Source organism: Microchirus variegatus (assembly GCF_963457635.1).
Source record: "Microchirus variegatus genome assembly, chromosome: 9".
NCBI lineage: Eukaryota > Metazoa > Chordata > Actinopteri > Pleuronectiformes > Soleidae > Microchirus > Microchirus variegatus.
The window spans coordinates 18,364,257-18,384,150 of NC_139810.1; the positions used below are offsets into that span (position 1 = coordinate 18,364,257).

General features: G+C 42.7%; 1 protein-coding gene across 1 annotated transcript in view; it reads right to left on the minus strand.

Moving 5' to 3' along the window:
* prdm16 (PR domain containing 16) overlaps positions 1 to 14,577 on the minus strand; it is a gene marked incomplete at both ends in the record, with an annotated part of 178,802 nt that extends 164,225 nt beyond the window's left edge. Inside the window, one exon of the mRNA XM_083894563.1 lies at positions 14,541 to 14,577. Within this exon, the coding sequence (XP_083750689.1) occupies positions 14,541 to 14,577 (37 nt within the window). The remainder of the gene's footprint in view (positions 1 to 14,540) is intronic.
* Positions 14,578 to 19,894: the final 5,317 nt, after the last annotated feature.

The window sequence follows — 19,894 nt, forward strand, 5'->3', positions numbered from 1 at the left end:
CGAGTGGGTAATGTGTGTGTGTGTGTGTGCACGTGTGTGTGTCTTGGCAGGCCCAGATGGCAGGCGGGCAAGGGGGACAGTGGGCCAAGTGGACAGGAAGCAGTGAGGGACAGTTCTGGTTACGAGGATCAGACAACGGGACGGACTGCGTTCAAAGCTACTGCCTCTACCGCACTCAAGGTGTGGGTTACACTCCTCCACACAAGGGATACACACACACACACACACATTCTGGTACGTGTGCTATTGTAGCTGTGTGCGTGTCTCTTAGTATTTCAATTAACATGGATAGGCAAAACGTGCACACACATGCACGCGCGAATGTGGTCACACACAAACCCCACCGCCCGCTCTTCTCCCTCGCAGATCCACTTAAAAGGGCTCGTATCAATTGTCAGTGGCCATGTTTAGTTGTTTAGGCCCCTTCTCTTCACTGATGAGGACCAGACCATGGAAAATGCATTCACCCATTAGCCACATGTTGCTTCTAATACTGACCCAATAAAATGCTATTCCCCCCTGCCACGCAGAGTTCATCTGGCGCACCACACAGAGAGAAGACAAATGGACAAAAAGGAAAGACTTCAAAAGTTTATGAAGCAAACTGGAGGATGCAGTGATGGACATAGGTGAGAGCAGCAGCAGCAGCAGCAGCAGTGAGAGGAGGCAAATAAAGATGCAGCAGTGCTAAAGAAGAGGGAAGCATGCGGGTCTGCTGCTAATTTCCCGCCCTGAGTGCAGTAATCTGAGGGGAAGATTAAGGTGAAGGAGTTATTCTTAACTATTTTATTAAGAGGTGCTTTAGGCGGTGGAAGAAAGGGCTTTAGAGCTCCTCCAGCAGCGTGCCATACAATACAAGACAAACATTTGCTGTTATTTCACCAAAGTACTCTCAGATGTGCTGGGTCGGGGCCTTGCCTTTTGCCGTGGAGGAACTTGGCATCAAAGTTCTCTACAGTCCTCTGAAAACAAAAAAAAATCTGCCCTTCTTTTCTGCGGGTCCTGCCCTGAGCCCGTGTCCGGCAGATAAATTGCAAGGCGTCAAAAGAAAGGATGGCAAACCTCACACCTAGTTATAATTAAAAAGGGAGAGCCGTTCGGATGCAGAGGAAGAGACGCATACGTATGTTGAAGCTGCCAGAGGCAAAGCGCAAATCTGAATAATCGTATTCATATTTCCATCTAAATTCATCTTCATACGAATTCACCCTCACTTTAAGCAGCACCAGCTTTTAATGTTTCAAAACAATAAATAATAATAATAAAAAAAAACATTAAATTAATAATTTCAAATATCCGTTTTGTTTATTTTCCTTTGTTGCTGCTTCATGATGCCATTCCTCAGACACTAACCGCTCTTCCACAACTGAAAAACAAAATGCCCCTGAGAGTGCATGTGCGCCTGAATGTGGTCTTCCAAGAGAACTTTTACTGCATCCAGGAAAAATGAAGAGAAACACATTTATGAGGCCAACATGTCACTTAGTCAACGAAATTACAGCAATACCGGCCGTGTAGTCTTCAGCTTATCCCGATTTGACCAACACGCTGGTTCCAGAGAGCAAGCATTGGTTTGGAATAATGTATTTCCTAATTAAAATAGCTTAATTGACATGTCCAAAAAAAACCTCAGAACTTTGCACTGAACGGATAGGCAGGAACCACAGAAGTGGCCGTTTCAACCTCTCATAAAACACAATTCAGAAACCGGATCTTCCTCTTTCCTTTTCTGTACTCGTAAGGGAGGATGTGGCCTGACTTGATGAGGAGAGAGGTAACGAGTGAGGGAGACATGAGACTTTTATTTAAGCCTCTCCTTAAATAAAACTATAGAAGTGTAACATCTCCTAAATGCAACAAGTATCACAAATTAGTAGCTGGAGTAAAATGAACCATTTCCCTTTGATGCCGGGATGATCCAACATAGATTCAACATCCGATTGATCGTGCTAACAGTGGAGACCAACAAGAAAGAAGTTCATGACATCATCCGAGTCCTTAGGTGATGATGTGTGAACTGCAGGAAAGAGCAGCTGTGGCTGGGAAATGACAGCAACAGAGAGATACTAGGGATGGCAGGACAAGATGTCATTCCCCTTGAAAGGAAGTGGGATTAAAGAATTTATGCTCCATAAAACTAACAATATAACAATAATGGTCATTGGTTTGACACGTTCAGATGTGACAGGACGTTTGCTTTGTTGTTTTTTTTTCCTCAGTTAAACCATTAGAGGTCAAATGAAACATGTCTTAAGCTTGCTGGGACGTCAGCTTTCTTTCTGTGTTCTAACTGAGCTAATCCCAGTCTTAAAAAAACCAAAGCCAAACTCGGCGATACTAGTGTAACTGGTCTGGGTGTCTGCAGCTCAAACTACCATCCAGTTGGAGTCAATACAGGACATGAAACCACTCCTTTGCTGAAAAAGGGATTTTTGAGTGTGGGTGAAAACTCTTACTGTGTGTACGTGTGTGTGTGTGCGTGTGCGTGTGTCTGGTTTATTGGATAGAGTCCACCATGCATGGTCTCCAAACAGAAAGGGAAGTTGATACTCACACTACACACAGACCAGCATCTTAACCGTTTTTCTCAAATGTGTCAAGACTAATCAATTCAAAGCACTACATTAAAATATATCAAATGTTTATATTACAAGAAGTACAATAGCAAGGAGTAAAAAAAAATAAAAATGACAAACTTCAAGGTGTGTTTCCTGTCTGTTTAGCTTCACCCATAATCACACTCATCAAAGCACTAAAAAGCTACTTATAACCTCTTACATTTCTTTCAAACTAAACACATGCACCTTCCCTCATAAAAAACCTCAATGTTGTCTTGTGCAAATCTGTTGTTGGAGCGTAACATTAAAAACACTCACTATTACTGCACGACATTCTTCATTCTGAATGCCATTAGGTGAAAACCCATCTTGTCCCTGTACAGAGGTTGTACAATAAACACAAGCCGCGCACTTTGCCTCTGGGACCCCGAGCATCACAGAGACGCAATCTTGTAATAGAGCTATTTGTTTTCCTCAGAAAAGCTGTCCAAATGCCCTCACTGGGATCGCTGGCCTGCACAAAGGCCAGCTATGAATTGGTCAAATCCGTTGGGGCGGGTTATTGATTAGGCCTGCAGCTAGTAGAACGCAAATATGCAGCTAAATTAGAAATGAGTTTGTGTGTGAGCGAGACCGCGTGTGCGCGTTTGTGTGCCTCAACCAAGTTTTAAAAACTGCAGAAGGTAAAATTACAATCAGTTTTAGTAAAGCCTAACACATTTTTTTTTTTTTTTTGTGAAGAAGCCAATGCTAGAATTTATATTTTATTTTACCGGTAAAAGGGAAGACATGTAGGGTATAAAGCAGAGGGGCCTAAACCTCAAAATGACCTGGGGGCCAGTGAACTTCTAGTCTGGTCAAGCCCTACAATTCAGGAAAATTATCGTAATTAAAATGATATCTTGAAAATCCATCATTATGTTGGAATTACAAATATTTAGGATGACACACCAAGTTTTTGTTTTGATGTATAGTTCACAAAAAAAACATATTCATGATGCAAAATGAATCTATAAATAACAAAAACAGACATAAATTAATATTAAATCAAAATATACATATGTCGACAATTGTAATTAAAATACAAAACGAGCTTATATATAAATAAATGTTGAATTTAATCATTTCAAAAAGTGTAGGGCTGCAGGACATCGATTGGCGGGCCACAAGTTGGAGACCCCTGGTATAAAGACAATGTCACTCTTTTGTGATTTTTTTAACATGTAAAACCACATTTTAAATGTGTATATATGCTGTAAAGGCACTTAAGGTAACTCACACAATCTGAGACAACAAATCTGTAGATGCTAACTACACTCCAGCACCAACACCAAATTCAGTCATCGCGTGTTCACATCTGTTGCCCTCCCTCTTCGACATCTCTCTTTTCACCACAAGCAGTTTGTCAGGGTCAGAAAGCAATTTAAAACCTCTATTAATGAGAGTCAGTGAGAGAGACAGAAGTGACAGAGGGAGAAGTTAAAGGGAGGGGAAAAGAAAGAAAGATGAGGTAGTGGCGCAGAGAGGAAAAGAAGAAGAGGATGAGGAAGGAGGGAGGGGTAGGCTGGGGTGTCAGCCATCAAAGCAGGCCAGGAGAAAAGAAGGCCAGGTGCTGGTTGTGGGAATGTGCCGTCCACAGTTCCAGAGACCAAGTGTGCATTTGTGTGTGTGTGTGTGTGTGTGTGTGTGTGTGTGTGTGTGTGTGTGTGTGTGTGTGTAGGGGGTGGTGGTAATTAGCCAAGCCTGGAGGACAGAAAGAGGGAGAGAGAGAGAGAGAGAGGGCCCTCCAGGGCCCGTGGGGATAGCCCCTCCGAGAGGATACCATTTGCACTTCTACAGGAGCCGCCAGCCTCCGGGCCACAAAAAAGGGGAAAAGGGGAACTATGGCATCCTTTATCAGGCTGGACAAAGACGCCGCATCTTTTCAAAGAAGACTGAAGAAAGAAAGAGAGAGAGAGCGAGAGAGAGAAACTCCAGTGTTCCAGAGAAGGAGGGGAAAAGGAGAAGAGAAAAAAGAATCCTAGGACTGGTCAGGAGACAGGCGCAGAGAGAGAGATGCCAGTGTGTGGGTTGCAAAGCGAGACAGGAGGTTACGGTCACACTGGGACCCAGTCAGTCCTCCGAGACACCAGAAATTCACTCATGTCCCACACAAACATACTCAGATAACACATGCAGCAGTGTTGCACAATGATATTCCCATGTGCCAAACAACAGAAAAACAAAATAAGGTAATTTGTAATCATCTCTACCATTTTCCGTCCAAGTCCCCGTTCTCGGCGTGAAATTATGAAATGTCTCCCCCGTACAAAACAATGGCTTTGCCACAAAAGAGATTGTTCAGTTTGTTTTTCACTTCATCTCGTGGAAGCTAAGTAGAGGCGGTTGATAAGGAGCCAAAATGGCCACTCTCACCTTTGACATTATCAGGAAATCTTAAGAGTTTTGCCCTCCTGTCGGGCAGAGGAAAGTGGAGGTCATTGACATTACTTTTACCTATTACCTTTGGAGTAGGCCAACACAGGGGGGTGAATGGTGGCCTTTGAGGCTGTGCAGCTTTGTGTTCCCTGTTGGAGAGCAGCCTGACAGCCATAGTTGAGTGGGGGTCAAAGGTCAGACAGGTCATGTGATAAGGCATTTCAGACCTGCATATAGGGCCCCAGACTGAAGAGGCCTGAAAAACCTCAAGACCCCCCCCCCCCACCCCCTCTGTGTATATCTCCTCTTCCTTTCTCTCCGTCTCTCCCTCTCTCTCCGGACACAAAATGCCATTTGTTGTCCATCAGTCAGTAGCGAAGGGCCCGGGTCGGGCCCTGTGCTGAAAGCTCCATTCACACACCCTCTCACCCAGGGATGTTTTTGCAATTCAATATTTTCACACGCAGGCAGCTTCATCGTTACTTTGGAACCGTACACTTGGCAGGATGAGGATCAGGGCCTCTGGGACAGAGGGGCAGGGAGGTGGAGGGCAGGAGGAGAGGGGGTCAGCACAGAGAAAACTTAGTGTCGGGCGGGGATGGGCATACGTTCGGTTAATGGGCCATCTTGAAATGTTTTAGCCGAGACCCCTCCAACACCTACACACATGCAAACAAGTGTGCGCACAATCTTGTGATTGGGTACACACACACGCAAACACATTCCATCCTACTCATCACTTCACAACCAATCTGACTCCAGGTTAACGAGGAGGCCTCTTATTTCCTTCATCAAAAATCTCTACCCGAGATGTTGTGTTTCTAGTCAAAAACGTGCCCCACTGTTACACATTTAAATAAATGATATGTGACACTTGTGCGGTAACAGATCTAAAGTCAACAAGACTAATGTTATGCATTATTTATGTTAGCCAAAACATTTCCAACACCCTTTAAATCCATAGAAATCTGTATTTCTAGATTTTAATTGTGGTCCTCTTTTAATGACCTCATGCTTTGTGCTATGACTTCCGGAGCAAACCCACTATGAAACGTCACAACTCATTGTCATTTGATGCACATTCTGTAGACAAAGCTCTTCCAGGAAAATGCAAAAACACACAGAGAAACCAAACAAGACAACAGTTCCCATGATCCCACGCTGCTTCCTGACACAATCACACTAGGTCTTTTGTCATTCTTTTGACTGAGAGACATCTAGCAGCAGAAGTTACATACCGTGCATTTAAATGTATACCACGACAACATTTAGAAAGTCATTAATAAACTCGAAACTGCTTTTTGAGATTATGTATTTGGCCATTTCACAAAGATTACCAAAGCAACAGATCGCAAAGCCAAGGAACATCCAAAAAACAAAAGCACGAGCTCCATGGAAATGTTCCTCGTTTGAACCAAAGCATTTCAGGAGATTTGTTCCAATTCCACAGCTGTATCACCAGAGGATTTGTTTAGCATACAGAGTGGCTGAGGTAAAGAGAGGGAGCTCTTAATATATTTATCCCGTGCACCACACTCTACTTAATGAAATTAAACCACACCAATAGTGGCCCTTTGTCTCTGGGGAGTTCAGTAATCAACATGCCACCAGTTTTCATTTTGTATGAAAATAAATGGCAGCCGGTGATATGGGCCTAATTGTGCTGCACTGGGGAGGAGCCGGGTAAGAAAGGGAACTTACAGCAGGGATGTAGTGCAGCCAATTTTCATGGACAGCAGCACTCGAGAGGTGGTCAAATAAGCAGAGGCATTCATCTGGGGACTGGTACCCCCCGCATCTACTCTCTCCCCCCCCCCCCCTTTCCTTCTCTTTCTATCCATCATACTCACAAAGAAAGTTAGCCAAGTATCAAACAAACGGAGAACTGGTGAGTCTTACGCACTAGCGCTTGGCAGGGTCACTGGATAATGACAGCTCAATTACTGTGAATCTCCTTGTACATCGCCCCCGCCAGTCCAATCCCCACGCCCGCCCCACCTAGCACGGCAAATTTGTCAAACTCACCCAAACGATGGGTCTGACAGTGTAATCGCTAACTGTCCCCACCGACATGAAAGAGGTCTTTATCTGGCCAAATCAAAGAACCTGATCTCTGAGAGAAAAGGGTGGGTGGGGGGGTGGGGGGGGTGACCAAAGAACAGAAATGTCCCGCTTGGCCCCTGTGAGGCTTGGAGATGTCTCTAATCCGCTTTAATGAGACACTGCATGCCCATCTTTGCGGTAATGACGAATCACAGTGAGGAAGACGGTGAGGAGGAGGAAGGAGGAGTGGGTAAGATAGAAGTAGAGATGGAGCCAAGGCTTTGAACTGGCGGCCTGATGAAAGGGGATGAAGGCTAGGGGGGAGTTTACAGCCACGCTGCCTCTTCTCACCACTGTCTGTGTCAGAGACGGGCAGACAAACAGCCCAGGGGACAGAGCAGTTTGTCCTCTTATCATATCTGGACAGGATGAGCCATCATCTGCTCTGAGTGTGTTTGTGTGTGTGTGTGTGTGTGTGATCGTGCAGAGTTTGGAGCTGCAATTTGTGGAAATACTGTAAGAGAAGACCATGAACACTTCACTGAAAATTCTCAGCTGATTTCTATGACGACTAAATACAGAGTTACACTTGCTTGGTGTAATTGTGTTCTATTAAAATATATTTATATAATTTAATATACATGATGATGTAGCAAATGCCCACAGGTGCATTACATGACACCAAACTCCTCGACAGCATCAAGGCCCACATTTGATTCCATCTTATGATCAAAATATGTTCCCGTCGTCCACTCTTTGTGTTAAAGGACCGCGTGTCTCGGTGCGAAGACAAGATTCTGTAAACAAACACAGAGCAGAGGCCACGGTGTGAATGAAAGAGGGAACAACATAAAGGACACGAGGTTCCGGAACGGATGAAAAGGAAAAGAGCTGGCCGAGGACAAATGAAGAAATTAGAGGAAAGACACAGAGCAAGGGAGCAAGTGAACGGGCTAATACCAAACAAATCGGGATTATACCCAGATAAGACTAGTCACAATGCTGTGCAATCCTGCGGATATCATAATGCAAGGAGGAATCATGAGGGCTGCTTAAGCACGCTAATTAGGGACCTGACACATTTGCCCCTTGTTTTGCAAACAACACACACTGTTTAGCAGCGGGTGGTGTGCAGTCACACTAGACACAGAGAGAGATAATCATTAATCAGCATAGTGAAGAAGCAAAATTCAGGTTTTTCCTATATAGGATGACTGCAGCAGTCACAGTGGTTTGTTAGTTCTGAGGAGCTAGATGGAATCTTTTAGATATGGTCTATGGGACTTAACTCGATAAGCAACTACAGGTCAAGACAAAATGCGTGTGTCTGCAGTGTAATGGCTTTCCTTTAAAAAAAAAAGAAAATTGGGCAAAGTCTTCAAATGCTGCTCAGCTATTTTTAAAAGGACCATGTCCCATCTGCAGGCCTGAAGAATGAGGGCTATGAGAAGAGACAAGAAACAGGGGGCCGCTAAAAAAGAAAACATCGGGGATATATCTTAAACTGTCTCAGGCATGCCACAGTCTCCACTGCCAAAGCGCTGGGAGATTGCCATGCTTTTACAAACATGGCGGATGAGGTCATGGTGCAAGGCAGGAAAGGGGGCATATTTGCCAAATGGATAATGTGAGGTCAACATATCGTTGGAATGAATGGGATTTAGAGCCATGTGCAAGGGCTTAATGCACTGGTATTTGTATGTCAACTCAAAATTTGACTGAGCCAGCATAAGACCAGGCAAGATGGCTAAAACTCATGCGTGTGTGTGTGTGTGTGTGTGTGTGTGTGTGTGTGTGTGTGTGTGTGTGTGTGTGTGTGTGTGACAGAGTTTTCTCCTGTGTGTCCAGGTGTAAGAAATGCCCACCCATCGCTGTGCTAGACCTGGCCAAGGTCAAAGCTCGGAACAGTGACAGGACCTCCAACAACTGCTCAAAATGGTGTGTGTCATGCACACATACATCTACACCCGTTCTCTCTCACACACACACACTTAGTGAGCCAACACACTGCCAGCTCCTGCTGGTTAGATGACATTTACACTCAACCTTTCTCGTTTGTGATTGATTGGGGTTAAATCAGACCAATGCCCAAAAATATGTCACTGCTAGGTGTGTGTATGTTGAATTTGTTGCCTCTTTAGGGCCTTTTATGGCATAAACACTGACCTTGTCAGGACCGGTAGTCCGCATTGAGACCAAAGCCTGGTCCTACTGAGGCAGAATCTTATTTCTGAGGAAGTGGTTACATTTAAGTCGAAGGTTTGAATTGTGGTTAGGTTAAGGTTAGGGTTAGAAATGAAATAGTTATGGTTAAGTTGAGGGATAATGCTTTGTTTAAGCTGTCCAAAGAAATGGAAGGCAACGTGGTGTCCTAAGAAGAACAGCTGCACAAACCTGTGTGTGTGCACGTGTGCAGATCAGTCATTACAACGTTCGACTTTGTGCTCCTGACCAAACCTCTTCCCTTTCTTTCTCTGTGTGCAGTCCTGAAGTGACAAAATAAAAAAATCACATCTTTAAAGCGTTGCCATGGAGCTTAGCTGATGCGAGGCCAGTTGCAAATGATAAAACAAATACGATACCGAAAACACGATGCTTAAAACAGCTGAGCGGTGCATAAAAGTGATCTATGTATTTTGTAGGCACATTGGGATCAAGAGTCGTTCCAAAACCCCGCAGTCTTTGACGTCTCTGTTCTCGGCCAAAACGGCAGCACATTTACAACAGTAACTGTCTGCACAACAATAAAAGCATTGAAATCACAGTCGGGGAGGAAAACAGGGAGTCGTGCTGTCGTTAGTAAAAGAAAACATTCAAAAGTTTTCAGCGGAAAAGTCGTAAAAAAATACCATTTAAGCAAATGATTCTAATATATCAGCTGAACTATCCTCCAATAAATTAATCTTCCCTCTTTACAGCTTTAGAGCTCACAGTGTAACAAGCTCCTTGTATTTAAAGCATGTCTTCGGTTTATGGCCTGCACAGGTGGAAGAGATCATGAAAGTTGTCTTTATTGGCCGACTGTTTCAAAGATTTAGGACTAAGCAGAAGCAAAACTTCAGACTGCACTGTCCTCCACATTTCAAGGTAATAGGAATACTTTACAGGAAAGAACAGTTTTCCTGTAAGAGTCTGCTCTCACAGAAAATTTGACGATATGGTTACAAATGGCAATACTTCTTTATTTGTATCGTATTATGTGAAACAAATGTGGACCACATGTTACTGAACCAGCCATACTGAAGGCTTAACCTAACTTTAACCCAAGTAACTTCACCTTACGACAAATTCATTCATTATAAACAGGCACATTTATGGCTGTGTCACTTAAAGGGGATCAATTGTTTTGTCTTGTGTGAACAGAATAAAGCCATTTTCTTACTAAACACACAAATACGAGGAAACAGCTCCAGAAATAAATATAGAGAAAAGGACCAACAGCCTCACTGCTGAGTGAGGAACCCAATGTAGACTTCCATAATCCAGTACTTATGCAGCATATGTGGCTGTGCCAAATGTGGACTGATGCAATTAGTTAGGCTACACAATTTTTCAGTCCTTCAAAAATTGACACAAATGGCTCTAAAATTGCTCCAAATGCTGAGATCAAAACGTCCAGGACCAGGGAAAAGAAAGTGAATGGAGTGATTCGGTAATGAAAATGTGATTTTACAAAAATCCTGCAGAGCAACTTGTTTTCATAACAAGGTGGCGAACATCGGACTGGCAAGAAAAAAAGAAAAAGAAATGTACAGAACACCACATAAACAACCTGACGTTTTCTAAATCGTCAGTGAGATTACCACACAGCAGTATTGAAACTATAAGACTGCACTGAGTGATGGAAAGATCATTCAAATCACAGGTGATGCAAAATTTAGCTGCAAGAGTCTCAGGTTTCAGGTTCTTGTCTCACACAAAAAAGGCCTGAAAAAAGTCGAATTAAGTTTTCGCAAGGAACGTTCATTTTTGCATTATTACCACGAATAAATAATAATAAAAAAGGATGTCGCAAAAATAAAACCTAAGAGTCATCAAAAACATGTACTCTTGTTGTTTCCAATGGCTGAGATAGAAGAGATTTAAAGCTCCATGAGGGGTAAAAACAACCACACATTACACCCAACAGTCCAGCTCCCTCGCATTTGATGATCCTATCATTTTTATGTCGGGGCTCTAATCTGTGAACATGGAGGAGTTGCTATCTGACACACATTACAGCTGCATAGCAGTAATAGATGGAAGCCTGCACACGCAGGACCCTGAGCGTTTAGCCAGAAGTTCAACATAGCTACCATTGTTGGTTTTAAAGTGTTATGGGTTGGGTTTTATTACTTCTGTCAAAACATCAGACGCTTGTTGAGCCAGGCCAAGTTCATGACTGGGAGTCCACCTAATAAGGGCCTTTTAACACAAGAGATCAATAGAAGATCTGCCAATGACTGCATACAACAACAACAACAACAACAGAAAAGAGCAGACACAAACAAGTTGTGAGCATTTGGATCAGACTGGTGGGGTGCACTATCAGCAAAATGAGAGAGTGGGGTGGTGGTGGTTACCCTCCATTGCCTTGATAACGCAGATGGCTTCAGTAAATAAAACAGGTTTAGAAAATCAATATTGTGGCCAGAATGGAAATTGTGTCAGCCCCTATCGGTTTCTCTGCGTGTGTGAAAATATATTACACGTCCCTGTTTTAATTTACAATTCTTCTGTCTCTCTCTGTGTGTGTGTGTGTATGTGTGTGTGTTTTAAAGCTGCACGTGGGCAAAGCAGCGTTTACCACAATGAAACAGCCGCAAAAGTGTCAATTACTTCACCAATAAAACAGTCGCAATTATGGCGCACAATTACGCACACACACGCAAGTATGGAAACAAACTAAAAAAAACAAAAAAAACAAAACACAAAATCTATTTCCCTGTCACATTGGTGTCATATTTTCTGCAACACTCTACTTATCGATTTATCCTTTATAAAAATGATTATTAAAAAAAACTAAATAAAAAGTGTCGGTGCATTTCTTTAAGACATAATAAAAATGTGTGTAAATATTCAAAATCAAATAGTTAATAATTGTGCAATTAATAAAAAAAAACACTATGTCACGTTTAATCATGCACACAAATATGTGAGAGAAAGAGAATAATACATTAAAAAATAAATAAATATATGCATTAGCACTTAAACACAAACATAAATAAAGGCTGCACAGAATCCACGGAGTCACAAGTGTCACGACCTCTAGCCGTTGCTGTCCATGTGCCCAGAGAAACACACATGTGCGTAAAAAAGTTGAAAAATAAAAATGACGAAGCATGTGGTGCAGAGATCTGCAGAGAGAGAGGCCTCCTGAGCTCAGCCACAGGCGCGACACAGGCAGAGTTTCACCTTTAAACGGCAGAAAAAGAAACCAAGAAGGTAGGAATAAGGGGGGATGGTGGGCTTTATTTTATTATTTTTTTATTCCCACGCGTTGTATTCAAAAGTTGTGTGAGCCTATGCCTGCTCTGAGTGTGTGTGTGTGTATGTTTTTGTTGTTGTTGTTTCTTCTTCTCCTCTGTCGCTCATTTACCAAACACAGCACATGTGAGGCCTGCGTCAGTGCATGCGGACACTCCAGCGCCCCACAAAGCCAGCTATTTGTGTTCATTAGCACCAGGATCAACAGACTATCAGGGCCTGTGTGGAGATCAAGACCAAGTGCAATTACTGGCACGAAGCACAGCATCCTCGACGTGTTCGAGTATTTTTTTTACTGCAGAAACACAGCTCAGTTACCGTTCCTGCTTTTCGTTCCCTTCTTTTTTCACCCCCCCTCCTCCTCTCTTTAATTTATTTATTTCCTTGTCTCAAACTCTTGCGGGAACTTGACCCCCTGTGCATAAATTAAAGCCATAATTTAAAAGAGATATAATGTTATTAATTTCATAGACGCTGCTGACAATAATATAACGTGTTATATATAATACACTTTAAATTTAGAGTAGAGCAAACTCGTTTACAAATAAGAAAATGTTAATTTCGTTTGAGCAAGCTGTAAAAAAAAGAAAATGAAGACTTGTGTTTAATATTAAGATCGAGGCTCGCTTAGAATTAAGAAGGCCAGTGGGTTTGGCAAAGTTAGAGGGTTTTTTTTTAAAGCCTGCACACATGCAGTGAAGCATGCAGCACAAAAACAATAACATGTAAAATAATGTAAGAAAATGATCTATCAATAAGCTTTTAAAGATATGAAAATGTGTCCTCTGCTTTGGCTCTGCGTTTGTTTTGGAATTTGTAAAAATGGCATGGATCAAATATTAGAATATATGAAGGATTTTAAATGAACTGTCCTTTGAATTATTTGTGGTTTTTTTTTTTTTTTTTTTAAATAATAGTCATTTGAATTTAAAAAAAAAGCAGATTGACCCACATAAGAGGGGACTAAAGTAGATTCATGCAGGACCAAAGGCGATGTAAATACATGCAGTTCACACATCAACCCACCAAACAATGACCGAATGTCAAACAATAAACTTGCTCCATTTACAGCAACATTTCCTGCACATGTTGACAAAAAAAGTGAATACATGATTTTCTTTTTCCCCCCTTTCCGTGTGACGCGAGCAGCAGCAGCAGCAGCAGTCTTTCAAGTATACTATGGACGCCTTCTTGCACAAGACGCATTATTGATTGGCATTCCCTGGAGGAGGAACCAGTCCAGAGCAGTCCGTGGGCCCTGGGACCAAAACACCGTGAACGTGCAGCGGTGCCCACTGCGGCTAGATCAGCATCGACTTTATATATATATATATATAAAAAAAACAATCTGTATTAAAATGTCGCTCTTTCAGTCTAAATTCACCTCCTGGCGTCTCCGTCTGCGGCTGAGTGGAAAAGGAGTGCGCTCAGCTCGGTGTGAGCAGAGCAGCAGCTCGCAGCACAGCAGTGCCACAGCGCCCACTATTTCAAAAGCCGGGAATATGATTTCATAAGACTTGGAAGTGCTCTCTCTCTCTCTCTGTGTGTGTGTACTTACATATATATATAAAAAAGTTACTATCCGTTTCAACAACTTTCTTGGTAACTTTCGGGAAAACGGCTTGTGCGCCGCCACTCTGCGCCTCCGAGCAGCGAAAAAACAGCGAGTTGTAGCGGATCCGCGCTCAGATTTGGACGATTCTGTTTATCTTAACAACAGTTGTGTGTGTGAGTGTGAGAGTGTGAGCAGCTAAAGCGCCAGCGGCGTTTTCTCATCACACATGAAACTTTCTGACACTGCGGGAACAAGCGAAGCCAGGACCTGCAGCACGCAGGGGAAACGACACTGAAGCAGCCGGAGCGGGACGCATTTACGGCACAAAACTTATCTCTGGACAAAAGCGTCGCCCCCCTCCTCTCCTCTGTTTCTTTTTTTAAAAAACAAACAAAACGGATATGACAAATGACAAGGACACAGTGGACATCTACAGAGCCCGGAGAGTTCGGAGCCGGTGGCTGAAAGCGCAAAGAATGGGAGAAAAAAGGAAGACCTACTTTTGGCCAGTTTTCTCGCCCTCGCCTTGGATCTCATCTTGTCGGCTTGTAGATTCCTCTCGTCGTCCTCCGTGAGCCCAGAAGCAGCAACAACACTATCTTCATCTCACCAGCATTGTCAGTTTGGACACCTTCGCACATGCGCACAGGCCATTCAATCTGACACCCTCGCCGGGGCCAAAAAACTTTCCAATGTATTCATCATCATCATCACTTTTTTGTCCTATCGTCTCCCCTTTAGATCACTTATCTCTTCCCCTCCTCCTCTTCCTCCTCCTCCTCCTGCTCTCTCCTCACCAACTCACCTTCCCTCCCTCCCCCATTTACCGTCGCCCCCCCCCCCCCCGCGCTCACCCCTTCACCACCACCCGCCCCATTCAGCTCCTGCCAGCACCTTCTTGTATTTTTACCCCTTTAACTGCGACAACCTGGTTTTCTGCAAACGACGGAGGACACAGAGGTATGCCGACATCCGGATCGTGTTATAATCGCCGTATTTAGAATTATTATTATTATTATTATGAATGATATCACTGCTATTATTAGTAGTATTAATAATAGCATGAAATGTTTGTACTTTTCTATAAGATGTTGACAAAAATAATGTTATTTGTGAGAGACTGAGAAACTGATGTTAAGAGCAGGAGTTATTTTTAACTTGGGTAAATGTGCAGGCATAAAAAGGTGAAACGCTCGATTGGACTTGAACTTTACAAGCTATGATTTGGGTTGTGTGTGTGTGTGTGCGTGTGTGTGTGTGTGTGTGAACCTTGCTGCCCCCAGGACATGCAGTGGCCAGCAGCTGTTTGACACATGCACGGAGCCTCCACCAGCGCTGCTGCTGCTGCTGCTGCTCACCGCTCACCGGGGGGAGACTTCACATCACAGAAAACCAGTCGTGTATTTACGCCACTTATTTGTTGGAGAAGTGTTTTGCGTCCACGGCTCGCGCCACACACCGGTGCGTAAAAGGCGCATGGAAGAGGCAGCAGTGCTCCCCCCCCCCCCCCCGTTTGTGAGTAAAACTTGTACATGGCACCTGTTCGTTTGTTTGTTTGTTTGTTTGTTTGTTTGTTTTGTTTGCTGCAGGCTGGAGGAGGAGGAGGAGGAGAGCATCCAGCACTCTGACGTGTTGACTCGGTGACCACCAGGTAATTTATTTTATTTTTTTACTCAGCAAATATACATATTTATTCAAACATCACACTATAATTCCGCAAAATTAATTTGACACGTTTAACTGACGTGGACATTTTAATGTAAATATGAGGATTTTTATTTGACTATAAAACGTGAAATGTGTAATGACTTAATAATACTTATTATTATTATTATATTATTATCTAATAATAATAATAATAGCAAAAACAATTATAATACATTTGCGTGTTTTATTTCATATTGTACTCATAAACCTACTAAGTTGGTGTTTGTTTTTGTTGACCGGAATATTAAATAACATTACAAAATTTGGAGGATTTGGAGTGTAATTGTATTACTGCTATTATTATTATTATTATTATTTCTAAGAAGTATAATAAAGTCCAGTCAGACTGATGGTGGTCGGCTGGACGCCGCATTCATGTGGTGCCGGGGCCTTTAGCCTGTCATATGGGAATGGTTTCCGTCTGGTTCAGGCTGAATAAAGGCGGCTCTATGTTGGAGCCGATTAAAGATCGGTGGTGATGGAGCGACTGCAGCCTGCTGCAGGAGAGAGAAGAGGAGCGGCATCGTTTCTCTGCACACACCAACCACACTGCACGAGTCCTCTATTACTTATTACTACTACTAATAATACATATTATTATTATATTATAATAACAATTATTAGTCCTAATATTAATATTAATAATAAGCGTGGCGGCCTGTGTGAAGTGTCTTTGCTTTCTTGGCTTCAGCTTGTTGCTCATTGAAATGCTCACGTGGCAACAATTGATTAGAATAAAAGGCTCGAGTTCATCAAACACGTCTTCAAGTCTTTATTGGACACAAATTGCCGTGGGATGTTTTCCCGGGAGTTGGGAGTCAATGAATGACGTGATCATTAATCAATAATAATCAGCAGTAATTAGCATATATTATCTGTATATTAGGGAGTCTGTGTTGGCGGCGTGAAGGGTGCGGGATTTATGTGTGGAATAATAACACTCGTTATTTAAAAAAAAAAAAAAAAAAAAAAAAAAAAGATGAAAGAAAAAGATCAACTTCATTGCCTCGAGGAAAAGAGTAAACGCGTACAAAAAGAGGGTCGATAAACAAATACTAAATTATGAGCTGTACAAAGGTTTTGTTCATTCCTCTGTGTACGAAGGAAAAACAACAAATCAATAATCCATAGGCCTCATCGATACCACGTCACTCCTCACTGCAGCTGCCACACTCAGAGGAAAAGTGAAACTGGAGAAACGTGAACGCAGCTTGGTCGAAACGATTGCGTCGAGGGCCAGACTCTCTCCTCGGCTTGGACACATGATTTCACACAGTGCAACACCTTTTTTAAAGGGCCAATTAACTGTGATTATGCTCGCAAAGGAGGAGGAAGGAAAAAAAAAAAGGTGCTGCTCTCTGACTCTATAGCCTGTGGGGGAATAGTTTACTTTTCTGCGTCACTTAAAAGTCGACCTTAAACGGGTTTGTGTAAGGCTGCGCAGACAGGAACACCACAACGTTTTAGACGCGTTTGCTCTCCAGAAGTATGCCCTTTTCCTTTTTTTTTTCCCCCCACCCCTTTTCTTTTTTTTTTGTCCTGCCTTTGAATGCAACGCTGCTTCCTTCCTCCATCACCCGGAAGAGAGGTGTGCTGTGTTCACTCACCTGCACAGATATCAGATTGTCTAATAAGAACAACGACAAGTAGATGCCATTAATAATCAACTAAAAATAAAGTGCGTAAAATTGATGCCATTTTATTTTAGTCTCCTTTAACCTCATCAGTCCTCAGCACCTGAACACAACTGTATGTGTGTGTGTGTGTGTGTGTGTGTGTGTGTGTGTGTGTGTGTGTGTGTGTGTGTAGACTATACAATCACAGATCCTTTACAGCGCTGATGGCTGCAGTGTTTGTATGTCAAGATTATGCTTCACAACATTCTCCATAGGCCAATTTCCTTTATGTCACACTGATCTTCCATAACCAGACAATACCAGAAAATACTGTTTACTTTGGCTTTATATTCCAAATAAGAATAATCTGGAGAGGGTCCATTGACTGCTGTGGTCAGATTGTGGCCCTTAAACCTACAAACACACACCGTTTGTACATCTATTCTTCTTAGGACACTGCATTCACTTCCATGCATTTGTACACTACAGAATAAACACAGCGCTATTCCTGACCTTGGCCATAATCAGTTAATGCGTAACCATAACCTGAACCTCACACCAATTCAAATCTTAGTCCCAGACTTAACCAGTTGCTCAGAAACGAGGTTCAGACCAGGTTTTGGACGACTGACAGGGTCAGTGTTTATGCCAGAAAAAAGGTCCTAAAAGGGAACAAATACAAGAACACACACAATCACACACACACACACACTCACAGTCTGCTGATGAAACCCAAGCTTTATCCACGGTGGAAAGGACTCGGGGTCTCTGGATTAGACGTTTGGCGCAAGATAACATCAGCGCGCACAAGAAATGTGAAATGGATCAGCTCTCGCTCCGGCCTGTGGATGAGGCTGGGCCGAGGGACATCAAAAGGCCGCAGCGAGTCCTTTTGTGAGCGCTTTGTCAAGTTGCAAAACTGTAATTCTGCCACAATCGACGTGAGGAGAGAGTAAAACACGGGGAAACTCTACCTGCGGCAGAGAGAGAGAGAGAGAGAGAGTGGGTCTGAGGTGTGGTGGCTGTGATGGGACCGTTGGCTACACAGGGAGGTGACGTTCAACCCAAGATAAACACAACAACAAATCACATCACACAGATCGATAGATATAAATCCACAGCACCTTAACCTTTTCTTCCTCTCTGTTGTGTTATGTTCTGGGTTTGGCGTGACACTCCACAGTGAGGCCGCTCCCTCCTCTTCCTCTTACCAAGTCCCCAGGAGCGGCCATACAGTGAAGTTACCTTGGTAATTATTAGCCATTAATTGGGTTCAGGACCTTGTGCGTCTGTGGGAAAAAAAAATGGAGAATCTGACCGCTAATCCACGCCGTTTCCTTGGGGCCTTTTTTTTTTTTGCAGCGTTGTTAACATGCCGTCACAGACATACACAGCTACTGATAGCAGGGGTATGAAGAGTAGAGAGTGTACAGATACAGACGCACTGCAGGAGTCACATCTGGAGAGCTATTAAATATATACAACCTGTGCGTGGGCTTTGACTGATCACACATTTGATTGGATCAAATTGATGGATGGATAAAAAAATACATAATTTATCCAAAGTAAAGAAAAAGATAGTGGTGTTTTTTTTTTCATTCAAATTCTTCACTTTGCACCTCGGTTGTATCAGGTTCAATAGACTGCGTGTACGAGTTCGCACCAATGCATTCAGCTGTCACCTCATTTAAAATACTGCCGAGTCATGCCTGTCATAGTCGAGGCCAAAACACAAACCTATACATGCATTTCATCATTTTCTGTCCTTATTAATAAGAGGAAAGAAGGGGGAAAAATCGCGCCCTTATTATATACTGATTTATTTCCAGTGACCACTGTTGTGCTGATTTTGCACAAAAAAACAAGAAATAAAGAAGTCATTTCAGTAGCACCGGGTGGAAATTACAGGGTACCATAAACAAAAAGCCAACGAATGCTTATTTCTAAATGTCACCATGAGGTGATTTTTATTTATTTATTTATTTATTTTTAAAGCGGAATTATTATTATCCAGAAAACAGAATTCGGCGAAACCAAACAAGCAAAAAAAAAAAAGGGTGGGGTAAATCACGACTAAGGATCACTTTGCAAAATGTAAATAAAGAACAATCGGACTAAATCAGACTGGGAATTAAGTCTATTTCCTTCCTTAAAAATGAAGGAGAAAGAAAAAAAAAGCCGCACAAAACACAGCGGCCGCCTCGCGCCCCATCATCATTAATGTTGTTGTTTTTAATTAATCGCTCGTTAATGTCGCCATCAATTTCCCCGCAGATCAGAGCAGCGAGGAGCCCAAAAAAAAAAAAAAAAAAAAAAAAGCCCCCGCCAAACAAATGCACATTAAAATATCGCCGGGAGGCTTTGAGTGAAAATTACCCCGATGTAGAAATGACCTTAATATGATGTAATCAATCACGCTGTCTGCTGGGACACTGGGAATCACAATGTTAATCTTTTAGTTGGGAGCGGTGGGGGGAATAGCCTGTCATATTTCACAAGTCAGCTAATAAGGAGCAGGAAAAAAAAAAAAC